The 22,320-nt window shown below is 61.9% G+C and overlaps 3 protein-coding genes and 1 long non-coding RNA gene across 8 annotated transcripts in view; 2 read left to right on the top strand and 2 right to left on the bottom strand.

Moving 5' to 3' along the window:
- The first annotated feature begins 7 nt into the window (after positions 1–7).
- On the top strand, positions 8–4,194 carry GGT6 (gamma-glutamyltransferase 6). Its single transcript, XM_067022276.1, is given in 11 exon segments — positions 8–423; positions 701–828; positions 1,362–1,462; positions 2,032–2,234; positions 2,319–2,432; positions 2,740–2,810; positions 2,812–3,037; positions 3,040–3,084; positions 3,087–3,549; positions 3,551–3,672; positions 3,675–4,194. Coding segments are annotated over 8 exon segments (1,212 nt in total). The 5' UTR covers positions 8–423; positions 701–828; positions 1,362–1,462; positions 2,032–2,113; the 3' UTR covers positions 3,725–4,194.
- On the bottom strand, positions 122–4,927 carry LOC136793285 (uncharacterized). Of its 3 annotated transcripts, XR_010838377.1 has the most exons (4): positions 4,724–4,927; positions 4,432–4,530; positions 4,184–4,315; positions 122–375 (listed from the first exon to the last, which is right to left on the bottom strand). It is a non-coding gene; the product is annotated as an uncharacterized lncRNA (long non-coding RNA). The 3 variants fall into 3 exon arrangements; XR_010838379.1 differs by lacking the exon at positions 4,432–4,530; XR_010838378.1 differs by lacking the exons at positions 4,184–4,315; positions 4,432–4,530.
- MYBBP1A (MYB binding protein 1a) lies at positions 4,900–19,920 on the top strand. Its single transcript, XM_059046845.2, has 26 exons — positions 4,900–5,212; positions 5,408–5,506; positions 6,224–6,307; positions 6,402–6,476; positions 6,578–6,685; positions 7,593–7,768; positions 7,924–8,091; positions 8,198–8,315; positions 9,205–9,500; positions 10,122–10,232; positions 10,787–10,912; positions 11,189–11,356; positions 11,448–11,547; positions 13,161–13,257; positions 13,364–13,515; positions 13,837–13,923; positions 14,023–14,181; positions 14,270–14,452; positions 14,546–14,703; positions 15,743–15,995; positions 16,225–16,350; positions 16,426–16,494; positions 17,067–17,180; positions 17,390–17,491; positions 18,578–18,726; positions 18,897–19,920. The coding sequence occupies exons 1-26, from the start codon at positions 4,949–4,951 to the stop codon at positions 19,456–19,458; spliced, it is 4,104 nt and encodes a 1,367-aa protein (XP_058902828.2). The 5' UTR covers positions 4,900–4,948; the 3' UTR covers positions 19,459–19,920.
- Positions 19,777–22,320, bottom strand: part of SPNS2 (SPNS lysolipid transporter 2, sphingosine-1-phosphate) — a 35,968-nt gene continuing 33,424 nt past the window's right edge. For 2 of the 3 annotated variants that reach the window (XM_067022268.1, XM_059046729.2), the window contains 2 exons: positions 21,942–21,988; positions 19,777–21,349 (listed from right to left, as the gene is read on the bottom strand). In XM_067022268.1, the coding sequence (XP_066878369.1) occupies positions 21,946–21,988 (43 nt within the window). In that variant the 3' untranslated portion in view covers positions 19,777–21,349; positions 21,942–21,945. Of the gene's footprint in view, positions 21,350–21,941; positions 22,103–22,320 lie in introns of all 3 variants that reach the window. The other variant, XR_009332481.2, reaches the window with a different exon arrangement.

The following is a 22,320-nucleotide window of genomic DNA, read 5'->3' on the forward strand; positions in this document are numbered from 1 at the left end:
TGGCTCACGGGCCCAGCCGCTCCGCAGCATGTGGGATCTTCCCGGACCGGGGCATGAACCCATGTCCCCTGCATCGGCAGGCGGACTCTCAACCACTGCGCCACCAGGGAAGCCCTCCAGCTTTTTAAAAACTTATTTTTATTTATTTTTGGCTGCATTGGGTCTTTGTTGCTGCACGCAGGCTTTCTCTAGTTGCAGAGAGCAGGGGCTACTCTTCACTGCAGTGTGCAGGCTTCTCGTTGCGGTGGCTTCTCTTGCTGCGGAGCATGCGCTCTAGGCGTGCGGGCTCAGTAGTTGTGGCGCATGGGCTCGGTAGCTCTGCGGCATGTGGGATCTTCCCAGACCAGGGCTCGAACCAGCAGAGAAGATGTGAAGCTACAGGAGAGAAGGGGTCACTGAGTGAGGTCCCTGGGGAAGCAGGAGGTAAGAAGTGGGAGAGGTCGGGGCCAGAACCAGAGGCAGGGAATAGGCTTTTCCATTGGAGCGGGGTGGAAGGTGGGTTTCTGGTTGGGGGTGGATATAGAGGGCTCCTTGTGTTGGCTTTGATTTGTTATGTGAAGTGGGAGGACAGATGGTCTGCTGAGAGCACAGCGGAGGGTTTGGGGTTTGAGGCGCTCATAGTAGAGCGTGGTCAGCAGAGAGATGACTGGAGAACGGATGAGACTGCAGCACTCTTCGGAGTTCTATGATTTTCCCACAGAACTACTCCTTGAAGCGAAACCCAGAGTGAAGGAATATGGAAACACCTGGTTTCCAGGCTGCAGCTCCCCAAGAGCCCTATGGCGCCATCTGCTGGATAAGGGCCGCATGACGTGCCCAGGAAGATAGGTACCTTTACCACCCAAGTTGCTCCCCAGATAGGGAAACCCAGACCTCTGGAGTGGCCTCAGGCTAAGCCTTGACCCAAGCCAGAGACCAGAAACCCCCATACCGGAAACTAGTCGCATGCTGAGCCCTGATCCAAGCCAATGTACTGCAGTTCTCACTCAAGTTCCCTGTCCCTAGATTAGGGCCTTAACAGGACCGGTATCCAAAGGCTGCAACCCCTAAAGGGAGGGGCCTGCGTGTGCCCTGGGTCTCAGGGGCTGTGGCCCTAGGACTGGACTTCTCCTTCCCCTGACGGGGTCCCCTGCCACAAGAGCCCCTCGGGCCCTGTGCCCTAGTGGGGCAGGCTCACTCACAGCCTCCCAGACCCTGTGCCCTGCCCAGACCTGTCCTAGATTCCACACCACCCTTCCCCAAGGGTGCCTCCACCTCCTACCCACCGGCTCAGGCTTGGGCAGGGCCTCCCAAGACTCAGCCTGGAAGGCGGGCAGGCACCGTGGGCCGTGGAACCTACAGCAGGGCCTGTGCTCTACCAGAAGCTGCTGGTCTGGGAACCAAGCTTCGAGTCTGAGGAGGAAGAGGGGGAGATATTGGAGCAGCTCATTCCAGATCCCTTGGGGCCCCGGGACTCCTCTGGGTGAGTCAGGGAGGGGTCTGGGCACCCAGCAACTCAGGACTGAGGCTGGCATAGTCCCTCCCTCTGGAGCCCCTAAGGGGTACCAGACAACTCCGTGCTTGGCCAGCTCTAGGAAACTTCTGGTTGAGTGGGGGGACCCCCTGGCTGCAGCCCCAGGCCCGGCCTGTTCCAGTCAATCCAAGGTCTGTGCGTCTGAAGGGACATTTGTATCAAGTCAGCCCTGTTGGCTGCTCTGCCAGAGGCTCCCAGCTCCCACGCCCTGGTGCACCTGCTGTGTAGGTTGGTCCTGGATGGCCAGGCCCTGCTCCTCAAGCCTGCCAAGCCCCCTTCAGGCGTCCCTCCAGACTGGCTGGACCCACCTCTCCAACCTCCTCTCCAGAGACTCAGTTTCCCCCAAGCTCTTTCCCATCTCTGTGTCTCCAGACATGCTGTGTCTTCTGCCAGGAGGCCCTTTCTCCTCGGCAAACTTATACTTCTCCTGCAAGCAAGACCAAACCTTTCGGGAATTGTTTGCTGGCTTCTTGGGTGTCCGCCTGCCTGGTCCCGGCTCAGGATATCCCTCTCTGCAGGAACAAGGCTGGCAGTCTGCCCGGGGCCTGGGCCCAACTGGTGGCTGCCCGGCTGCTGCTGGCCGTTGCCTTCTCCCTAGCCATGAGGCAACTCCGCAGCAGTGTTGCCTCTCCAGGAACCTTGGGCTGTGGGGCCCCTCCAGCCAGTGGGCACTCCCACAGGCCTGGCGTGTCCCACCGTGGCAGCATCGTCGGCCCTGCAGGTCAGTGCTAGGAGCAGCTCTGGGGGGAGGGAAGGGGCCGGGGTCATGGGTCCCAGTCCCAAGATAGTCCCTGTCTTGCTGCAGCTGCGTGCTGTCACCTGGGTCGAGAGCTGTTTGTTGCCGGGGGCAACGTCGTGGATGCTGGAGTTGGAGCAGCTTTGTGTCTGGCGGTGGTGCACCCTCATGCCACAGGGCGAGGTCAGCGACCGCAACCCTGGGCCTGATCAGTAACTTGGAACTCGGGCAGTCGGTGGCCCCTGGCCTTCAAGGCTGGCTGGTGAGCAGGACGTAGGACTTGGGCAGTAGCCCCAACGCGAGGCTGCGACCCTTGATCCCAGATCAGTATGATCTCGATCCCAGGCCTGGTTATTGATGCCTGTCTCCAGGCCTAGCCAGTAACCACTAACCCCAGGCTAAGTCAGTGAGCCTTCACCTGGGACTACTGAGTGCCCCTGCCACGGGTCAGTGCCCCAGACCCCTGTGTGACCCCTTTGTCTCCTCCCAGGTGCCGTGTTCTGGGGCCTCTTCCATAGTAGCTCCTCGGGCAACTCAACTGCCCTGACGTCAGGCCCTAGTCCAGACCCTGGTCCCCGGCCCGGGGCTACCCTCGGCTCTGCCTGCCCTGCATCTGCTACACACACGCTTTGGCCGCCTGCCCTGGCCACACCTGCTGGTAGGCCCCACCATGCTGGCTCAAGAGGGCTTCTGGTAGACACATCCCTGGCCAGGGCTCTGGCAGCCCAGGGCTCTGGCAGCCCAGGGCACGAAGGGCCTCTGTCTCCTACTTTGCCACACTGGTGGGACTGCCCTGGGGCCCGAGCCACCAACCCCAAACTGGCAGCTGTGTTCCACCGGCTGCACTTGCCACCGCCCCAGACCTTGCTGGGGATGCTCTACGGAGTCTGCTGGCCGGAGACCTGGGGCTGGAGGGCCCCTCAGCTAGGCCCGTGCGCACCTTGGAGCCAGCACTGCAGACACCTGTGCCCCAGGGCATCCTGTTCACCAGCCCCTCAGCTGGCCCGGAACTCCTGGAGCTGCTGGAGGCAGCTCTACAGTGCTGGAGGCGCAGCCCTGCCCCCTGCCCAGCACCCCTACAAGCTGCTGTCACCCCCGGGAGCAGTGTCCTGGCCACCTCCTCGCTCAACAGTTCCTTCGGCTCTGGACACCTGTCCCCAAGCACCGGGGTTCTACTCAGCGACCTGGTGGCCGAGTCTGTAGACAGTGCCTGGGCCTTTCCCCTCATCCTTCTTGACAGCTCAGATGACGCAGAGGCCGACGTGTTGGGGCTCGTGCCTTCAGGGACCCCTGCAGCTGCCAGTCGTGACTCACACACTGCTCAGCCATGCGGCTGGGCCCCAAACCCAGGCCCAGCAAGCACCAACGGAGAGCCCTGGAGCTTGTGGCCGAGGGGCCCTGCTTCAGGTGGCAGCCCACGCAGAGCCCATGCCTTCAGTGTCCCCTGTGGCTGCTGCCCCTTTCAGGGGTTTTAAGGTGGGGCAGTGCCTGGCAGGGGTGGGTGGGAGTAGGGGCTCAAGCCTGGAGGCCAGGGCCGAGCGGGCCCAGCAGCAGTGGGGTACATGACGAGTGTGAATCAATCACGTGCCTACTGCTGGCTTAGGGCCTCAGCTTCTGGCCTGATCAGTCGCCTGGACTTGAGTATTTTCAGCTAAGGAACCCGAGGACAATGAGGAAAGAACACCAGGGCCGGGGACAGCCGTGAGTTCAGATCCGGCTCTGGGAAGGACGGGTGGAAGAAAGCTACGCCCCTCCCTCAGCTCTGGGCGGGGCAGGCAGATCCTGGCGCACTGCTGGCATCTCTGAGCTCCCCTTCAGGCCACACTCCCGCTGACCTCCCTCATCTGGGCTGGAAACGAAATAAAGATCAAGCCTCCTGGACGCCACGTGCTACTCCTACTTCTTGGTTACTTTCCCATCAGCCTTTTAGGCACCTGGTGTCTGGGCTTCGCCCATGGGCAACACAGGAGACCCCTACCCAGGGACACAGAACCGGCCTGGTGTCTTCTCATCTTCCGACTCCCGAGGCATCACATGTACAAGGTAAAACCGCTTATTCTTACTTTCTGAAACAGGAGAAGCAAGGAAGTGGTTGAGAGGATGAGTAGTTGGGTGTCTCGGGGGATACAAAAAGGGGCTGGAGTTGGGTGTGTGGAATTTCAAGGCTAGGGCTTGCCCTCACCTCCCCGTTTCCCAGAGCGCCAGGGTCTCTGAACGACAATCCTCCAGAGACAGGTTCTCAAGCCAAGAAACGGGTGGCCAGTAGCACTCCTCCGCAGCACTGTAAGGGGGTATCTCTGATTTAAAGAACTCAGTCCCACCACCTCCCCCTCGCTGCTCCCCCCGACGAAGATAGTTCTTCCCCCAGCTCAAATGATACCAGTCTACTCGCTGATGTTAGCCCCAAACCTAACATCCCTCTATTTCCATCACCTGCTACCAGCTCTAAATTAGCTGGAATTTTCTCACGTTACCTTGATCGGATCCAAATGGTCTTCCTGCTTCTACTCTGCTCTCCTACAATCCATCCTCCACACAGCAGGATAATCTATTAAAAGTGTAAGTAGGATCAAGCCTTGTCCCTGCGTAAAACCCTCCAGGGATTCCCCATCACAATCAGAATAAAATCCAAACTCCTGATCTCCCTGAGAACCGAAGAGCCAGGCTGCCCCGCCCCCAGCCGACCCAATTCAGTGCGCATGCGCTGCGACCTGACCTGGAAGAGGCAGTCTTCAGAGCCCACGTGTTCGACAAGCATGGCGGAGACGGAGAGTCTGCACGTCGCTGAGCCTCCGGCTCTGGGAGAGGCCCCGAAGAGTGGCGCCTGGCCTGCCGACCGTCATGGCCTGCTCAAGCACAGCCGCGAGTTTTTGGATTTCTTCTGGGACATTGCGAAGCCGCAGCAGGAGACGCGGCTTGAGGCCACGGAGAAGCTGCTGGAGTATCTGCGCGCGAGGCCGGAGGTATGGTAGCGGGACCTGGGGCAGGAGGCTGTATAGATCCCGGCAGAGATGTAGCGGCGGGCCCCAGGAGTTGGGCCCGGGGTCATGTGGTCGCGAACGTAGAGGCCCAGGTGAGCGCGCGCCGAGGAGCGGGGATGAGCGGGTGCCAGACGGTTCTTTTCACTGGCCCACCTGGGGATGTGCTTGGTTCCTCAGGGATCATCCGAGCTGAAGTACGCCCTGAAGCGCCTAATCACTGGGCTCGGGGCCGGACGAGAAACAGCCCGGCCCTGCTACAGTCTGGCCCTGGCGCAGGTGAGGTGGTGGCTCCTGGAAGGGGTCCAGCCTTGCTGGTCAAAACGGTGGGGGAGTGAGAAGGGCAGATGTCCCAGCGGCAGAAGTGGCAGCTGAGAGGTTGGTAGGGTGGCATCTGAATTGATAGGAGGAGTCCCCACGTGGACGCGGAGAAAACTGCATGAGCACGGCCTGTGTGCAGAGAAGCCCAGGCAGGTGCAGTGGAAGGTTGAGTTCGCTTTTGGGTACATGGGTTGACCACCCTCTGACGTACATTTACTGGGGGCAGTGAGTTTTGGGGTGGGTTCTTTTACCTCTGCAGGGTTCAGGGCCCTCTTCTCCCAAGGGGCACTCAGCTAATCAGAGGCTCTCTCTAAGGAGTCTGAACAAATGGAAGGGCTGTAGAGACCTGGTGTTTGAGGATCTGCTTGGGGGGAGCTCAGAGCAAGCTGTGGGGACAGAGTGTTTGGGAATCTCAGTTGAGAAATCTAGCGGCCAAATGAGGTACTTTATGAATCCCAGCTGGGAATGGGGTAGGGAGGCAAGATTCAGTTCCATTCACAGCTGTGTTCTATCATCGGCACTGCTCAGAGGCGGGTAGGCAGTTTCGGAGGCATCCTTGGGGGTGGGAGCGGGGGTCCAAGGCCTCTGGGCAGAAGTTGGAGAAGTGGGAGGAGATGCAGGCCTTTGGGATGTGGCTGGGCCACTCCCTCTGAACCCCTCCTTTCCTCTCGGCAGCTGTTACAGTCTTTTGAAGACATTCCCTTGTGTAGCATCCTGCAGCAGATACAAGAGAAATATGACCTGCAGAAGGTTAAGAAGGTGAGAGTTAGTGGCCCCGGGGAGGTCAGCAGCCCCGGGGTTGGGGAATGTTTGGGTCCTTCTCACCAGTGCCTGGAATCCTTTTCTTTTCTAGGGGATGGTGAGACCTGCCCTCTTTGGAAACCTGTTTGGGGTGCTAGCCCTCTTTCAGTCAGGCAGGTTGGTGAAGGTAAGAGCTTTGGGGGTTTTGGGGGTATGTGGACGGGCTTGGAGTGGCGGGGGGAGAGTGGCATGCCCTGCTCGCATCCTCTCTGCCTCTGGGGGTACCAGGACTCGGAGGCACTGATGCAGTCGGTGAAGCTGCTGCAAGTCCTGGGCCAGCACTACAGCCACTTGCAGGAGCAGCCCCAGAAGGCCCTGGTGGACATCCTCTCGCAGGTACGGGGCCTGGGGTAACACTGCCCGTCGTAGAAGAATACGGAGAAGACACGCGTTTACGCATGGAAACGCAGCACTGTCCCGTGGAAATGTGTGTGGCACTTGACATTTTGTAGTAACTACATTTAAAAAGTGAGAAAGAAATAGGTATGGTTTATTAGACTGAATAAAACATGTTATTATGTCTAAAGTATTAATGTGTAGTTAGTACAAAAAAACTAGAGGTAGTTTACATTGTTTTAAGTTTCCGAAATCCAGGGTATCGTACACTCACGGCGTATTTCCATTCAGATTAGTGCATTCTAAGTGCTTGGTGTCCGCATGTGGCCGGTGGCTGCCATATTGGATGGTGCCTTTGTGGAGCAGTGCCTGGCATGTGCCCAGTGGGTTCAGCATGTTTGCCATTGTTGTTTGGGGCAGAGCTGGCCCCTCGGGGGTCCCCACTGCCCTATGTGGGAAGTGGAGGTGGGCTAGTACCTAGAATCCTTTGCTGCTGAGGAAAAGGCAGGGACCGGTACATCCCAGGCCAAGGCTTTCTGCACAGCCAGAAGGACCACACAGAGCCAGAAGGACCTTCACGTGGGCCACCTTGTATAAGAAATGGGCCAGTTCTGCAAAACCCCAAGAGAGGAATAATTAAAAGGGTGGTCCAGGGCCAGTTAGCATCAGTGGGGTGCTTGTTTAAAACCCAGCTTCAGGGACTTGGGAATTTTGAGCTTTCTAAGGAATACCCTCTGATGCTGATGCCTGGCAAGGTGGAGTGTGGCTGTCCCTCCTTGGGCTGGCATTGTGACAGGGGCCTCGCGGGAGCCTGGCAGGTGGAACGGGGCCCAAAGGACTCACCCCGTGGGGAGAGACAGGGTGCCATGAGAGGGCCGCCCTCCCTCAACCCACGTCCCCACGCCAGGTCCCCGAGGCCACCTTGCAGGAGGTCCTGCCGAAAGTCCTCAAGCCCGACTTGAATTCAGTCCTTGGTTCCCCTGAGCACCTGGAGCTCTTCCTCCTGGCCCAGCAGAAGGTGCCCAAGAAGCTGGAGAAGCTGATGGGACCGGTCAACCTGTTCTCTGACGAGAGCATCCCCAGGTGTGAGGGGGGCGGGGAGATGGGCTCTCTGGGCCTCGGGGCTGCCTCTCCAGCCGCGGGTTTGCGCCGTGGCCTGGGGTCGGGTGTCCATGTGGCCCCTGGCCCTGTCTGTTTAGGGAGCGCCCCCTCAGTGTCCCCTCTGCCTTCCTCTGCAGGCTGGTGACTGTGCTGAAGATGGCGGCCACCTCTGTGAAGAAGGAACGTAAGCTGCCTGCTGTGGCTTTGGACCTGCTCCGCCTGGCGCTCCAGGAGGACAGCTTCCCACGGTTCTGGAAGGAAGTTGTGGAACAAGGGCTCCTGAAGAAGCAGTTCTGGCCGGCCAGGTGCGTGAGTGCTTGACCTCTCTCCATCCTCTCTCCCCGGTTTGTTAAGCAGGGATGGGCCAGGGGCCCGAGGGCTCTGACCAGGCTCTGTCCTGCGCCCCCTTAGCTACCTGTGTTTCCGCCTGCTGGGCGCGGCCCTGCCCCTGCTGTCCAAGGAGCAGCTGCAGCTGGTGATGCAGGGGAACCTGATCCGCCATTACGGGGAGCACATGGTCACTGCTAAGGTGGGTGCTGCCCCCTGTGGCCCAGCCCTGCCAGAAAGGGCCAGGCGACTGGGCTGCTTCCTGCCAAGAAGGGCGTGGGCGGGCCGCCTCGGCTCAGCTGGCTTCCAGGAGAGGGTTGCTCTCCTGCTCTCCGTGTCAGTGGTCCCGCCTGGGATGGGGGAGCACAGCTGCTACCCTTCTCTCTGTGTAAAGTGAGCTACCTGAGGGCCGACCCCCCTGCCCCGCCTCTGTATCTGTATACCCCTCCCACGAGGGAGTCACCTGGTGGTTAAGAGCACGGAAGCCCGGACCTGGGACTGCCGGGCCCGTCCTGACCCCGCCCCGCCGCAGCTAGCTGTGTGACCTTCCGCAGCTCGCTTCCTTTCTCTGCCTGCTTCTGCTTGTCCGTGAGATAAGAGGGGCAGGACCTTGCTTAGAGGCATTGTGAGGATAACCAGGCTAATATTCACAGGCGCTTAAAGCAGTGCCCTGTTCACAGGAAGTGCTGCAGGGTTTGTTAGTAGCTCATTTCATCTTTACAACCAGCTTTGGAGAGCTGCTGTTCCCCTCTTCTGGGTGAAAGACAGGCTCAGAAAGGACAGCAGTGGTTAAGAGCACGGACTGGGGGACCAGAGTGACTGGAGCCAGATCCCAGCTGCACCACTTGGAGCCCTGTGACCCTCAGAAGTTACTTGCAAGCTTTTTTGTGCCTCGTTTTCCTCGTCTGCAGAACAGTTAGAGGGGCCCAGGGCAAAGAGTTGTTACAAAGATTAAACTCTGGGGTGCCTGGGTAACCCAGCTGGTACAAGGGAGGGTGCTTCCTGGGTCTCGGTATAGCCTGTTGAAGAAGCTGGGGTGCTGTTGGATCCCTCCTGGCTGGTGACCCCGGTGCTGTGCCCAACTCTCGCAGCTCCCGAGCCAGTTCAAGTTTGCTCCAGAGATGAATGAGTACGTGGGGGCCTTCCTGAAAGGCTGCCAGGATGACCCCGAACGGCAGTTGGCCCTGGTGGTGGGCTTCACGTCCGTCACCAACCAGGGCCTCCCCGTCGTGCCTACCTTCTGGCGGGTCATGCAGTTCCTGAGTCCCCCCGCCCTCAAGGGCTACGTGGCCTGGCTGCGGGACATGTTTCTCCAGCCCAACCTGGACTCCTTGGTGGACTTCAGCACCATCAACCAGAAGAAAGCCCAGGACGCTTTGTTCCACGGGTGAGTGGGCCTGGTGGGGTGGGGCCTGCTGGCCCCAAAGGCCTGGACCCTCCCTCGCATGGTACCGTGGTTTCCCAAGCGGGGGAAGATCTAAGCCTTAGTTCTTTTTTTTTTTTTAATAAATTTACTTATTTTTGGCTGTGTTGGGTCTTCGTTGCTGTGCATGGGCTTTCTCTAGTTGTGGCGAGTGGGGGCTACTTTTCATTGATGTGTGCAGGCTTCTCATTGCGGTGGCTTCTCTTTTTGTGGAGCACAGGCTCTAAGGCATGCAGGCCTCAGTAGTTGTGGCATGTAGGCTCAGTAGTTGTCGCTCGTGGGCTCTAGAGCGCAGGCTCAGTAGTTGTGGCGCACAGGCTTAGTTGCTCCGCAGCATGTGGGATCTTCCCGGACCAGGGATCGAACCCGTGTCCCCTGCATTGGCAGGTGGATTCTTAACCATTGCGCCACCAGGGAAGCCCCCGAGCCTTTGCTCTTAGAGGGCTCGGTTTTCTCACACGTGGCCCTATGCTGGTTATAAGGGCGTTGAGGGATCTTGATTAGTTTCCCCGTCTCCAAGATGGGGCAAGGGGACACTGTTTTCGCCGCCTCTGAACGGCTTCCGGACTTGCCTCCTGCCCACAGGCCTGAGCGAGCCGTGTTCCGGCTACGGAAGTGGATCATTTTCCGCCTGGTCAGCATCGTGGACAACTTGCACGCGGAGAAGGAGGAGGCCTTGATCGAGGAGGTGGCCAGGTATCGTCATGAGATGTGCTTGAACCCCAGCTCCCCACGGGTGCAGCGGCCTCTTGTCTGATCCTAGTTTGGGTCCCCCTGGAGCCAGGAGCTGGGGGTCAAGTCGTCCCTGCCCCTTAGGCGGGAGGAGATTTAGGGGAATTCCTTGGGAACCCTCGGAAGGGGGGCCCTCAGAGGCTTGGGCTGGCTCCACCCTCCCCAGATGCCTTTGCGCGTCAGCAGTTTTTTGGGGGGGGCCTCGCCTCTGCGTCTGCCAGGCGCCCTTCCCGCCCTCACTGCAGCCCCAAAAGAGGCAGAAGCAGTGATTCCCTGGCCGAAGCCACACAGCCTCACGTCTTGGTACTGAGGGAGGGATGCTGGTCCTCTCTCCAGTTCGGGCTGGTCTCTGTTCTGCTGGGGATCCAGACCTGAGAAGTGTCCTCTCTCTCGTCGTTGCCACCTGGCACCAGGCCCTCGGTGAGGGCCCGAGTATGGGCTGGTCAGGATGGTGGCGCTGCCTGAGGGTAACACGGGTTATTCTCCCACTCTCCCTCCCTTCCTCCCTCCGTCCCCAGGTTTTGTTTTTTCCACTCATTCTTCGAGACAAAGAAGCCCACGTCCCAGATCCCTGAGACCGAGCAGCACTTCTCTCAGCCCCTGGACAGCCGGACCCGGGAGGTGGTGGGCGGTGCCTTCTTCAGGTGGGTGCCGGGCAGCCTGGGAGAGGTCTGAGGGTGGGCGAGCGGGCAGGAAGGTGGCCTCGGGGCGCTGCTCCCCCCAGTTCGAAGCTGCGGCCCAGTGAGTTCCAGTGGGTCACAGTGTGGGGATTGGGGGGGGGGGGTGGCCTTGTTCACTAGCCCAGCCTGTGACCCTGACCCTGACGCCGCCCCCGCCCCAGTGTGGGGATGGGGGGGGGTGGCCTTGTTCACTAGCCCAGCCTGTGACCCTGACCCCGCCCCCGCCCCCGCCCCTACCAGCCTGCTGCAGACTCTGAGCACGCAGTTCCGGCAGGCGCCGGGGCAGACGCAGGACGGGCAGCCCTGGACCTACCACCTGGTGCGGTTCGCAGACCTGCTGTTGAACCACAGCCGCAACGCGGTTCCCCTGGTGGCCTTCACCACGCAGCAGCGCCAGGCCTGGGACCGGTGAGAGGGCGCGGTCGCCGCAGCGTGGGCGGGACGCTCTGGGGTACCGACGCCGGCCACAGTGCCTGAGGGCCGTACCCTTCTCACCCAGGACACTGAAGACTCTGAAAGAACTGGAGGCCCAGTCCTCAGAGGCCAAGGCCACTGCCTTCCAGCACCTGCTACTCCTGGTGGCCATACACCTCTTCAAGGTATGGCGGCCTGGAAGGGAAGGGGTTACAGACGTGGGGTTCCGCGGTGGCCAGGAGAGGCTCTGGCGTGTCGAAGTTGGCAGGTTTCCTAGGCTGACTGCTCCTGGCTGGAATTACAGCCCAAGGAAAAATCACTCCATTCACTTACTGGGCACCAGCTACCTCCTGAGCTCTCCATGCCGTGTCCTTTGTTGGTAATCCCCACAGTTCTGAGGCAGGCGTATCTTCTTTTTGACAGGTGGGGTAACAGACTTAGAGGGGTAAAGTAACTTACCCCGGGCCGTGCAGCTGTTGGCTAGGATTCAGACATAGGGATCTGACTCCGCTATCCCACAGGTCCTCCCCAAACTGCCTTACCGACCAGAGGTGACAGATGTAAAGGAGAGGAGGGGCTCTGGCTCTGGGCATACCAGTCACTGATGGGGGCAGTTCTTCTGTCTATCGGTGGTCAATTAGAAACGGGGTCCCGATTTTTCTGTCTAACTCTCACACATCCAGAATCCGTAGTAGTGGGTTGAGGGTAGCGTGTTTTTGTCTGGTGCTCCCCACGTGGGCTTCTGTGCCCTGTCACTCTTTGCCTCACATTGTCACTCATACGCTTTCTCACGACGGGTCCTCTAAAACCAGCCTTGTCTCTTTTTCTATTCTTTCCACTGAGAAACTTTGACCGCGTTTGGAGTCTAGTGTCGGCAGCTCTTTTGATCCTCGTGGTTTCTTCCCGGCTCTGAAGCCTGGTTTCTCTGAAGGTTTTCCTCTTGCGTTGTGTGGGCTGGCTCTTGTGGGCCTGCTTCAGATCTCGAGTAGTCTGAGGAGACGGGACTCCCTTCTGGCCTCTTGGCTGAGGTTTTTGCTTCCAGGTCTTGGGCACTCGGCCCAGCTCGTAGGCGAGCCGCGTGGGTAACGATCGGTCTCAGTACCCCTTCCGATGCTTGGCCCTGGGCCTCTGAGGGGCCGCCCCAGACCCTGGGACCTCCAAGCTTGACTTGGGTAAAAGGTACCCAGCCACAGCCAGGAAGCTAGAGGCAAAGATGGCCAGGGCTTGGGCCCTGTTCTGACCTTCGCTCCACCACCTCTGCCCCAAACACTGACGCTGCCCTGCTGCATTATGGGGGAAAGTCTGCCTTTTTGCTACCGACAGTCACACAGGTTATTTTCAACTCACCGGTCAGTGGCTGGAGTCTGGGCTTATTCCCCCAGCAAGATGTGCTTAAATTTGTTAAGATCAACGATTTTCAGGTTTCTGTAGCAATGTCAAAGTGTGGGAGGAGAAATCTAGATTTGCAAATCAGGAGGCTGCGACCTGCTGGGGCCCTGTGATCCTGAACAGGCCAGCCTTGCCAGGCTCTCCACTGCTCTGGCGTCGGTGGGCAGGTTGGGCTTCACGGTCTCAGACCCTGTGCCTGTGTGTTACGTGTAAAAGGTCATCAGCTCTTGGGCTGCCCCTGGGGTCTGGCTGGGGTCCTCTGCTCTGGATTGTGAGGGTGACCGGCCAGGGCAGTCTGGAGTCTTCTAGGCCTCGGATGCCAGCTCCTCCCACTTGGCCACACCCTCTTCTGGCTCAGCAAAGGCTGGGAATGGGGCCTGGCTCCTGATTTCTGTCCTGTCCTGCACAGTCCCCTACAGAGAGCTGTGACCTCCTGGGCGACATCCAGACCTGCATCAAAAAGAGCCTGGGGGAGAAGCCCCGTCGGACCCGCTCCAAGGCCACCAGTGGGTCATCGTCCCGGGTTGGGCTGGGGGGCGGGGGGAGCAGGCACTAGGGACCCAGCGTGGGGCGCTGGTGCCCTGCCCGACTCAGCCCTTTCCCTGCCTGCAGACCCGCAGGAGCCGCCGTGGGTGGAGGTGCTGGTGGAGATCCTACTGGCCCTCTTGGCCCAGCCCAGCCACCTGATGCGCCAGGTGGCCCGAAGTGTGTTTGCCCACATCTGCTCCCATCTGACTCCACGTGCCCTGCAACTCATCCTGGATGTGAGTTGGGGCCTTTGGGGAAATGGGTCCCGGGATGGGGCTCTCCAAGGACAGTAACCCGCACGGTGGTCGGGGGCCTCCTTCGGGGTCTCCTGCTGTGCACCCTGACCCTGGGTTTGCCAGGGGCTGATCGGGTCTATCAAGGAGGCACCGGAGGGGAGTGGCTTTCTCTCCTGGGCTCCGTCTTCCTCCCTGAAATGGGGACCTTTGGCTGAGACCGGACGACCACGGTCAGGGAAGGCAGTCAGGAGGGCCCAGGGGTCTGAGGCAGGTGAAGGGGCCGGGGCAACAGATGCGTCAGCCTTCTGGGAATCCCGGCAGGTGCTAAACCCCGAGGAGAGCCAGGATGAGGAGGACAGCGTGGTGGTGACAGACGCCTCCGAGCAGCAGTGGCTGGGGGATGCCGAGGTACTCACCGGCGAGGGGTGGGGGCTGGGCGGACCCGCGGTGGGCAGTGGAGAGGCGTGACGTGCACGCAGCCCGCCTTACCCACCCACCCACCCACAGGACCAGAGCTCGGACGACGGTGAGGACAACGGCCACAAAGACTCGGAGAGCGAGGAGGAGAGCAGTGGCGAGGAGAGCGACGAGGAGGATCGGGACGGGGACGTGGACCAGGGCTTCCGGGAGCAGCTGATGGCGGTGCTGCAGGCAGGGAAGGCGCTGGTGAGCAGGAGCCGGCCGGCCGGGGGCCCTGCGTCCGTGTGCGTCCACTGCACGAGGCCGGGCTGCTCACGGGGCATCTGCTCCTTAGGGCGGAGCTGACGGCGAGGAGGACGACGACGACGACGGCGAGCTGGGGGACGAGGCCATGATGGCCCTGGACAAGAACTTGGCCAGCCTCTTTGCCGAGCAGAAGCTGCGCGTCCAGGCCCGGAGGGACGAGAAGAACAAGCTGCAGAAGGAGAAGGCGCTCCGGCGAGACTTCCAGATCAGGGTGAGCCCGCTGGGCAGCCCCAGCCCCCGCTCCGCCCAGTCTCCCTCTGCTCCCGTCCCCACACCTGGCTGAGCCCACCCTGCCCGGCTGCAGGTTCTGGACCTGATCGAGGTGCTGGTGACCAAGCAGCCCGAGAACCCCCTGGTCCTGGAGCTGCTCGAGCCGCTGCTGCACATCATCCGGCGCAGCATGCGCACCAGCAGCACGAAGCAGGAGCAGGATCTGCTGCACAAGACGGCCCGTGTCTTCACGTGAGCGCGGCGGGCCGGGGGCGGGCGGGCCGCTGGGGTTCCCTGGGTAGGAAGGGTGGGGGCCAGGGTCCCGCATCATTCTGGAGGTCTCACGCAGCTCTGCCCCGCCCCGCCCCGCCCGTGTGTTCCGGATGGGCTGTAGCCCGTCTCGTCCCATCCCCCCATCCCGTCTCGTCCCATCCCGTCTCATCCCATCCCATCCCATCCCGTCTCGTCCCTGCCCTCGGGCTCACTGAGGCTGGGAAACATTCTGGGCCTGTGGCAGGGGCTGGATGGGAGAGAGTAGGGGCCCCTAACCCAGGCTTGAGGTGCCGGGGAAGGCCGCCTGGGAGACGTTTAGGCAGCGCAGGGGGCTGTGGGGCTCCTCAGGCCCAGAGGCCGCAGGAGGGCATGTCCACACGGGAGCCGGTCAGGCTTAGCCAGACACGAGGCCCTCGCAGTATTGGGCGGCCTCAGAGGCGTTTGCGGCCAGGAGGCGGGCCGAGTGGGCGGCGGTAGAGCAGGGAGCCCAGCAAGGGCGTCGGCGCAGCGTGGCAGGTGGAGCCCTCCCTGCCTTCTAGAGAGCAGAGGAGGTGGTGGAGACAGAGGCCTAAGGACTTGAGGTCCAGCACACTCTGTGCAGCACAGAGCAGGTGGGGAGGGGCAGTGGACGGCGCAGGCCCGCTCGCGCCCCCTGCAGGCCCAGGTCACGCTTCCTCAGCTAGTGCTCCCGCTCTGCCCAGGCCCGCGGGGCCCTGAGCGCACAGACCTGGGTTTTTGTCTTACAGAGAGCCTGGAAGCCACCATTCCCCGGGGGACGGGTGTAGATGGGGCTGTGGCCAGGTCGGGGTGTGGGTGGGGGCCCGTGGTGGAGCCCATCTGCACGCGGCCCCGGGCCTGCCCCTGCACGCTTGGTCAGACCCCTGTCTTTAGGTGTTTGTTTCCTGCCTGTGAAATGGGACCCCGCGTCCCTACCCTGGGGCTTGGCCCTGCCGTGGGTCGGAGTAGGGGGAGTAACATCGTGACCAGCTCTGGCCGCCCCCCACTCTCTCCCCTCCAGACACCACCTGTGCCGCTCCCGGCATTACTGCCGCGACGTGGGTGACCGCGTGGACACTCTGTACGCCCAGCTGGAGCGGCTAGTGCAGCAGGCCGGTCGCCAGGCTGACTCCTCCGTCTCCCTCTACTACTTCAACGCCTCCCTCTACCTGCTCCGGGTCCTGAAGGGCAACGCCGTGGGCAGTTCCACCCGCAAGGCCCAGAAGAAGGAGAAAGGCGGCACGGACACCGGCACCCAGCCCCAGGGCCCAGAGGTGAGCAGGCGCTGGCCCGGGAAGGCTCAGCCTGGAAAGTCCAAGCCGGTGGGAACCAGTCCGGGAGGTGGCAGGACCATCTGCCCATTTCATAGATGGGAAGCGGAGGCTGTGCCTTCCCCAGGACCCAGCTTTCAGCTTTCAGCTTTCTGAAGGCAGCCCAGGCTCTACTCCCATGCCAGGGCCCCCTCTCCCTGGCATCACACCAGCTCTCTCTCACGTGGTGCAGGCTGCCAGCTGCTTGGACTTGAGCCTCGTGACCCCCGTCTACTCATCGGCACTGAGCTCCTTCCTGACCAAGCGCAACAGCCCGCTCACAGCGCCCATGTTCCTCAGCCTCTTCTCCCGGCACCCGGTGAGTTGTAGTGCCTGGCCGCCCCCTTGGGCCCCCGCTCGGCCCAGTCCTCACAGCCCGTCACTCCCTCCGCAGATGCTCTGTAAGAACCTCCTCCCCATCGTGGTTGAGCACGTGGCAAGCCCCACACGGCCCCGCCATCAGGTAAGGGGCTTCCCAGATCCCAGCTGCGGGCCTGTCTGAGTTACCCGCTTGACTCCTGTCTGGCTGCCTATTTGTGAGGCCCAGGAATGGTGCCCTGGGGGGGCCCGAGGGTGGGCCCTGCCCCTCCGACCTGGCCGGCCCCGCCCCCACCGCAGGCCCAGAGCCGCTGGGGGTGGGGGGGCCCTTCCTGTGTGGGCCGAGCCCACCAGCTCCTCGGAGACCATGCTCTGACCTGCGCAGAGGGAGCCCCGGGCTGTGATGGGTGTAGGCCTGGGGGTGGGACGAGGGGGCTGGAGACGCTGGAGGAAGACGCACTGAGTGAGTCGAGGGCCAGCAAGGCTGTGCAGCTGACTGACAGCCCTGGCTGCCCCCCGGGCTCGGTTCTCCCACCTGTCTGAGGAGAAGGGGCAGGAGCAGGTGATGGCCGAGCCCAGGGCTTCCGTGGCGACAGCACCTCTCACGCGGCCTGTTCAAGTGCCCAGCAGGCTCCTGGAGCTCGTGGGGTCCCCCTGCGCTTCCCTCAGCCCTGGCCCGGTGTGCCAAGGCCCCTGGTGACCCTTTCCCCCCACCAGGCCCAGGCCTGCCTGCTGCTCCAGAAGACCCTGCCCACACGGGAGCTGAGGCTGTGCTTTAAGGACCCCGAGTGGGAGCGGCTGCTGGACCAGATCCTGGCAAAGGTCACTGAGGTAACAGCCACGGGGCTCCTCTCCCGCCCGCTGGCAGTGGTTCTCTGGGAACCGAGGGGCAAGGGTTGCTGGACCCCGCGCCCAGGGGTGGGTTGGGGGTCCTCCCAAGGAGACGTTTCTCTCCTCGGTGCTCTAATCTCTTCATGTGGGCAACAGAAAGGCTTTGGGCAGCTCTCCGGGGGGGCTCAGCCTGGCCGCCTTCTCCCTAGGCCCTGCGGACGCTGGGTGAGGCCGAGACCAAGTCAGGGCACCAGAAGGAGCTGTCGTCCTTGGAGCTGCTCAACATTCTCTTCAGGAACATCCGTCACGAGGTGAGCCTGGGCCCGGGAGGGAGGGTGCCACGCAGCAGAGCAGGCAGTCTGAGCAGAGGTGAGGGGCCAGGTGGGGAAGGTTCTGGATGCCTGCGTCAGGAACGTGGGCCTTGTGTGAGGGGTGAGGGTGACATAGCCAGTGCCTGGCCGGAGTAGGGTGAGCCGGGGGCTGCTGCTCTGCTCCAGTAAGAAAGCCGAGAAGGGGCTGGGAGGGCTGGTGACCACGGGAGGACGCGGCTGTGAGCGCGGAGCCCGGGGTTCCGGGCCTTCGGAGGCGGGCCGGGCGTGTGGGGCGTGAGGCGCTCAAGGGGCCGCTGTGGGCCAGGCTCTGGTTCCTCCAGTCTGTCCCAGAGGGAGAGGTTTGGGGGTCCTTAGCGTAGACACTGATGAAAGCCCAAGTGCGGGATAAACTTCCAAGAGGGAGCTGCAGGGAGCAGACAGGGCTGGGGCCTTGCAGAGGGGCAGGCAGACCTGAGAAAGCCACGCTCGGAGGGGTAGTAAAAAGCCAGGAGAGAGAGGGGTGTTCTGGCAGCCGGGGGTTTCAAAAACAATCCATTTGGGCTTCCCTGGTGGCGCAGTGGTTGGGAGTCTGCCTGCCGATGCAGGGGATGCGGGTTCGTGCCCCGGTCCGGGAAGATCCCACGTGCCGCGGAGCAGCTGCGCCCGTGAGCCATGGCCGCTGAGCCTGCGCAGCCGGAGCCTGTGCTCCGCAACGGGAGAGGCCACGGCAGTGAGAGGCCCGCATACAGAAAAAAAAAAAAAAAAAAAAAAAAAAAAAACAACCCATTCAGTACGTGACGGGGAGGCGGAGATAGGAAGAAGGGCATTGGCAACCTTGCGGTCACTGCGTGGTGCCCCCCCCCCCGGAGATGGGCGGGCCTTCGGGCTGTGGGAAGGGAACAGAACATGGCACCTGGGGCTCTTTTTTCCTTGCAAGGTGAGAGAGACCAGGGATGTACAGGCAGAAGGGGGTGGGCTCACAGAGAGGCTCCCACCGGGCAAGGGTGGGAGGACGGCGACCAGGAGCCAGGGAGAGGCTGTGCCTCGTGTCACCACTGCAGCCACAGCCTTCCTGCCCCTCTGCAGAAGCTGACGACGGACCTGACCGCTGTCCTGGGCGTGCTGCAGAGCCAACAGCCGAGGCTGCAGCAGGGGCTACAGCAGGGGGCGCACTCGGCCGGATCCAGCCGCCTCTATGACCTCTATTGGCAGGCCATGAAGTTCCTCGGAGTCCAGTACGTTCGGGGAGAGGGGGCCCCCACCTTGGGAGGGGCTGAGAAGACCCTCAGGTTGCACACGTCCCGATGTGTGCACCGCAGCGTGGGAGCTTTGGGCAGCTTGGGGACCGCGGATGCGGAGGTCACCCCTGCCCTCAGCACGTACTTCTTTGCTCACTTTCTCCCAGGCGTCCCAAGTCAGAGAAGGATGCCAAGGAAGCCCCTAAGGCCACACCGAGCCCCATTAGCATGAAGCGGAAGAAAAAGGGGTTCTTGCCAGAGACCAAGAAGCGTAAGAAACGCAAGTCTGAGGGTGCCACGCAGGAGGAGGAGGCCAAGCCCGCAGCCGCCGGTGGGGACCAGCCCCCCAGCACTGGCAAGAGGAAGAGAAAGATCAAGAGCAAGGCCCCAGCCCAGTCCCAGGTGCATGGGATGCCTGCCTCCAAGAGTCCAACCCCAGACCCCCCTGCCACGAGCCCCGGCAGCCCCGCCAAGACCCCAAAGCTGCAGAAGAAAAATCGGAAGCTGTCCCCGGGGAGCAGAGCCACCCCCGTGTCTCCCGAGTCCCCCAAGGAGCCTGCTGCCAAAAAGCGTCAGAAGAATCTGCCCCAAAAGGGGGTTTCAGGCAAGTCGCCGCAGTCCGCACTGCCTCGGAGAAAGGCCAGGTTGTCTTTGGCCAGCAGGAGCCCCAGCCTCCTCCAGAGCGGGGCCAAGAAGAAGGGGCAGCTGAGGAAGGCGAAAAAGCTGTGAGTGTCCCCATCCGCCCTAGAGACTCCTATTTTTTCACCGCGATTTTAACACACAAGCCACTGTCTGAGGTTCTGCCTTCCGTGCTGGGGGTGGTGGGTCTGCAGCCAGCCTGCCACGAGGTCCCGCCCCAGCGGGCCTGGCCTCAGAGACCCCAGCCCTGGGCTGGGCCCTGCCCCTGCTCTCGGCCACAGAGCACGCTTGGGACCTTGGCTCCCCGAGCGGTGTGGGCCAGGCCCAGGGCTCTGGTGTCTGGCGGGTGGGGTACAAGTGTGACCACGCCTCGTACCCCCCAGGCTGCTTTCCTGTGGGAGCCACCGGGGCATGACTTAAATACTTTTATTTCTTCATTTACAAGAGGAATATATTTGGCTTCTCTCTTAAGACTCTGAGATTCACAATCAGCAGCTCTAAAAAATAAAGGAGCAGTTTGGCTTCCGGAAGGAAGAGGAAGCAACACTTGGACCTGGTTCTTGTACAACAAGAAAACATCGCTGGGGCCCCGGTTGAGGCCGGGGTGGGAGTGGAGGCCAGGCTCATCTTTGGGGGAAGCCCACCCCTTGGTTAGGCCCCCCCCCCAGGGTGCCCCAGAGCTTGGTGGGGAGGGGCTACTCCACTAACTTCCCCACCGTTGAAGCCACACCAGCCAGTCAACTGTGGGCAGAGAGCACGAAGCTGGCTGGCTCTTAGGGTCTCCTGCGGCCCACACGGGGCCACCGAGACCAGAACCACCTTGATCCCAGCAGAGGTGCCAGGAGGGAGAGTGAAGCAGAGGAGGGGATGTGACGAGCTCCACCAGCGAAGCTGGGAGTCTGGTGAGAAGTTGGCAGCTGCGGCCCGGCATGCGGCTCTGAGGGTGGGGGGGGGAGTCTGGGCTGCGTGGAGGTGGCTCCGGGAGCTGGCCTGTCCCGACGTGCCTCAGCCTCCGCTAGGCTCAGCCCCGGGACAGGAAGCTTAGTAGAGAGGGCTGCTTCCTCTAACGGCCAGAGCCCTGGCTGCTGCCCCACACGTTCTGGGAATTGTCCCCTGGAAAGGGCCCAGCCTGCGGGCCAGGGTCAGTTCCTGGTTGCTGGGGGGCGGGGGTGCTATGGTGGATCCAAGGAGCCCTGTAGGCATGGGAAACCCCCAAAGGTCTCAAGCCTGGGGCACAGGTGGGGTGTAGCTGCCACCAGGGCCTTCGCTCCTGGTAGTGCCAGCTCCCTGTCAGGATGGGCCCCGACCTGGGAGCTCTCCGGGCTGACAGCCAGCCCCAGGCAGCAGAGACAGATGTCCTCCAGGGCGACCAGCCAGGCTGGCAAGTGCCTAGCAACGTGAGTGCCCGGCTCTGCCAGGTTGAGTCCAACGTCCACGAGGTCAGAGGCCCAGCTGACAGGCTCTACAGTCCTCACACACCAGGCCCTTCAGGGAGCCTCAGAGCCGGAAGTGCTGCCCTGAGGCTTGGGCCACCTCTTCTCTGTGCAGTCCAGGGGCTGTCGTGTCTTCGAAGCTGCAGATAGCACCTTGCCCAGCGAGCTGTGCGGGAAAGTCCAGCCCCCCGGCCCCAGAGTCTGGGGAGGGCAGGGACTGCCCCAGGATCACATAAGCCGGGGCCAGGCCAGCGTCTCCCCACATGCCCACAGTGGGCCGTCTTCTTCCTGGGCCCCAGGCCCCCTGCAGCCCCGACGCAGGCCTGGGAGTCTGTCCCAGGGTGTGGCTCCAGCACACACAGCCTTCCAGGTTAGTTGAGGACACAGCTTCTTGGAGCCAAGGCCCCTCGGCAGTCCCAGACCAGAGCCGGTGGGCACCCAGCTGTGGGTCACACGGAAAGCTTCGGGACAGCCCTACGGGGCCAGGGCGTCGGGGGACACCTCCCAGACTAGGTAGGAGCAGGCGTTCTTCACTGTCCCAGTGGCACCTGGAGGGGGAGGGGGTCACAGGTCAGGTGTGGAGCCCATTCCAGAGCTTCCCTCTTTGACGATCCTCCCTAGGGGGAGAAACAGGCCTTTCTCTGGGCTCTGGTGGCGTGAAGGGTGTGGGTCTACTGGAGCCAAGGCGTGGGGCAGTGACCTCGGATTTTGCACTGCCGGGAAGCTGCAGCCCCCAGAGGCCAGGCCCAGAGGAGGAAGGTCCCAGTAGGAGTCGGGCCCTGGCACCTCTAGGAGGGTTCGGGAGGGACAGAATCCAGAACCGAGCAGGGACTTCCGAGCCAGTCTCCACCCTGACCTATGCCCCCAGCCCTTCTGAGGAAGGAAGGTGGGGGAGCTGATTTAGTGGAAGAGGGAACCTGCCCCCACTCCCATGGGTCCACTGGTCAGTTCGGGCAACATTTCATGAGGAAGAGGACCAAACCCAGGGTTGGGATGTGCTCAGGCAGGAGGTGACTCATGAGGAGCTGCTCCTGCTTCCAGAATACCCTCCCACGGCGAGCGGCGTGCTCCCCCTCTACCAACCCTGCCCCTTCCCTGCTACAAGGAGTCTCACCCCCCAGCCCCCCGACCCACACTCACTGCCTCAGACTTTCACAGATGCACGCGGCATCACGCGCTGGTTCACCCTGGGGGAGAGACGGGCGGGGGTCAAGGTGGCAGATCAGCGGGGGCCGGGCCCGGGCACTGCTCTGGCGCATCGCATCGCAGGGGCCGGCGGACCGGATGTGCTGGGCAGGGACCTCGTCAGCCCCAGGGGGAGGTGGGAGAGCCCAGGAGTGGGGAGAGGAGAGAGAGAGAGAGAGGGAGGAGTAAAGAGGAGAGGAGAGAAGTCAGAAACTGAGAGGAAAAAGAAGGGGCGGAGCCCCAACCCTGCAAACCATACATTCTGGAGAAAAACCCACCTAGAACCACCCCAAAAGCCCCAGGGCCCCCATGGGCTCCGTTTTGTGATGGAGGC

The sequence above is a fragment of the Kogia breviceps genome, chromosome 19 (genome assembly GCF_026419965.1).
Source record: "Kogia breviceps isolate mKogBre1 chromosome 19, mKogBre1 haplotype 1, whole genome shotgun sequence".
NCBI lineage: Eukaryota > Metazoa > Chordata > Mammalia > Artiodactyla > Physeteridae > Kogia > Kogia breviceps.

Bases quoted from the DNA above. Each gene is read 5' to 3' on its own strand.
- MYBBP1A (XM_059046845.2), top strand. From the start codon at position 4,949: ATGCGCTGCGACCTGACCTGGAAGAGGCAGTCTTCAGAGCCCACGTGT. The intron at 9,501-10,121 runs GTGAGTGGGCCT...TCCTGCCCACAG, and splicing joins CAGGACGCTTTGTTCCACGG to GCCTGAGCGAGCCGTGTTCC. The intron at 13,516-13,836 runs GTGAGTTGGGGC...GAATCCCGGCAG, and splicing joins CCCTGCAACTCATCCTGGAT to GTGCTAAACCCCGAGGAGAG.